At 35.0% G+C, this 918-nt stretch overlaps 1 protein-coding gene across 1 annotated transcript; it reads right to left on the bottom strand.

The window, feature by feature from the left end:
* Positions 1–6: 6 nt before the first annotated feature.
* LOC117101226 lies at positions 7–912 on the bottom strand. Its single transcript, XM_033241142.1, has 2 exons — positions 402–912; positions 7–343 (listed from the first exon to the last, which is right to left on the bottom strand). Exons 1-2 carry the CDS (start codon positions 910–912, stop codon positions 141–143), a joined length of 714 nt encoding a protein of 237 aa, XP_033097033.1. The 3' UTR covers positions 7–140.
* Between the last annotated feature and the right edge of the window lie 6 nt (positions 913–918).

Here is a 918-nt window from a genome sequence, read left to right as displayed (position 1 = left end):
CATGTTCAACTTTCAACATTCTCTTGTAAAAAAATTCTGAAATTTAGTTTTAAAAAAAATAACAAATTTGCCAAATATTATCAACTAAATTGCTGTACAGAAAAAAAAAGGACCTATGTTTGGATTATGAAAGTTGTACTTTAATGTTTGTGTTGACCTTTTGTTGGAATGGAAGTACTCCTCTGAACTAAATTTTGGCATTCTGGACTTAAGTCATCAAAGGTCACCCACGAGTTGTATTTTGAGGGAAACGATAGCCACTTAACTCTGTATTTCCATTGACCATTAACAAATTGTTTATACAAGATCTTCTCTATTTCATAAAATTCAGTTTGTTTTTCACTTGTCATGGTCTTTGTCTTGTTTTTCACTTGTGTCATGTTCTTTGTCTTGTTTTTCACTTGTGTCATGTTCTTTGTCTTGTATTTCACTTGTGTCATGTTCTTTGTCTGCATGTTTATGATGTAACTGTGTAGATAATTGGTTATCGTCCATTGTAGGTTGAGTATGTGTAGTATCTTCCAAATCATACCTATAAATACCATGTTTAAGTCTGTTAATATGTATCTTTTGGGGAAGGAGTATATTGGACTTATCTCGAAGGCGGACATGAATTTCAGACAACTTTTCCACCACATAATAACGAGGCTGTCTTGATTTTCTTGGTGGTACGTTGCTGTTATATCTAGGCTTAGTATACATGTGACATTTTGGCGCTTTATGTCCTAGGACACCACATAACTGACATACTTCTGACTCCACTACTGACATTGTGCCACTCGATTTATCCCTGTTAGGATACAAATGATTTTGGGTAGGCCTAGGCCTAGTTGCGTATAATTCATCTAACAAAGTATCTCTATCAGGTGTACATTTATTAGTATTGTGACTGTCTGACTTCACTACCGCCATGCGGCT

The sequence above is a fragment of the Anneissia japonica genome, unplaced genomic scaffold (assembly GCF_011630105.1).
Source record: "Anneissia japonica isolate Jap-2015-1 unplaced genomic scaffold, ASM1163010v1 scaffold152046_len896_cov241, whole genome shotgun sequence".
NCBI lineage: Eukaryota > Metazoa > Echinodermata > Crinoidea > Comatulida > Comatulidae > Anneissia > Anneissia japonica.
This window is presented reverse-complemented; position numbering and strand designations above follow the sequence as displayed.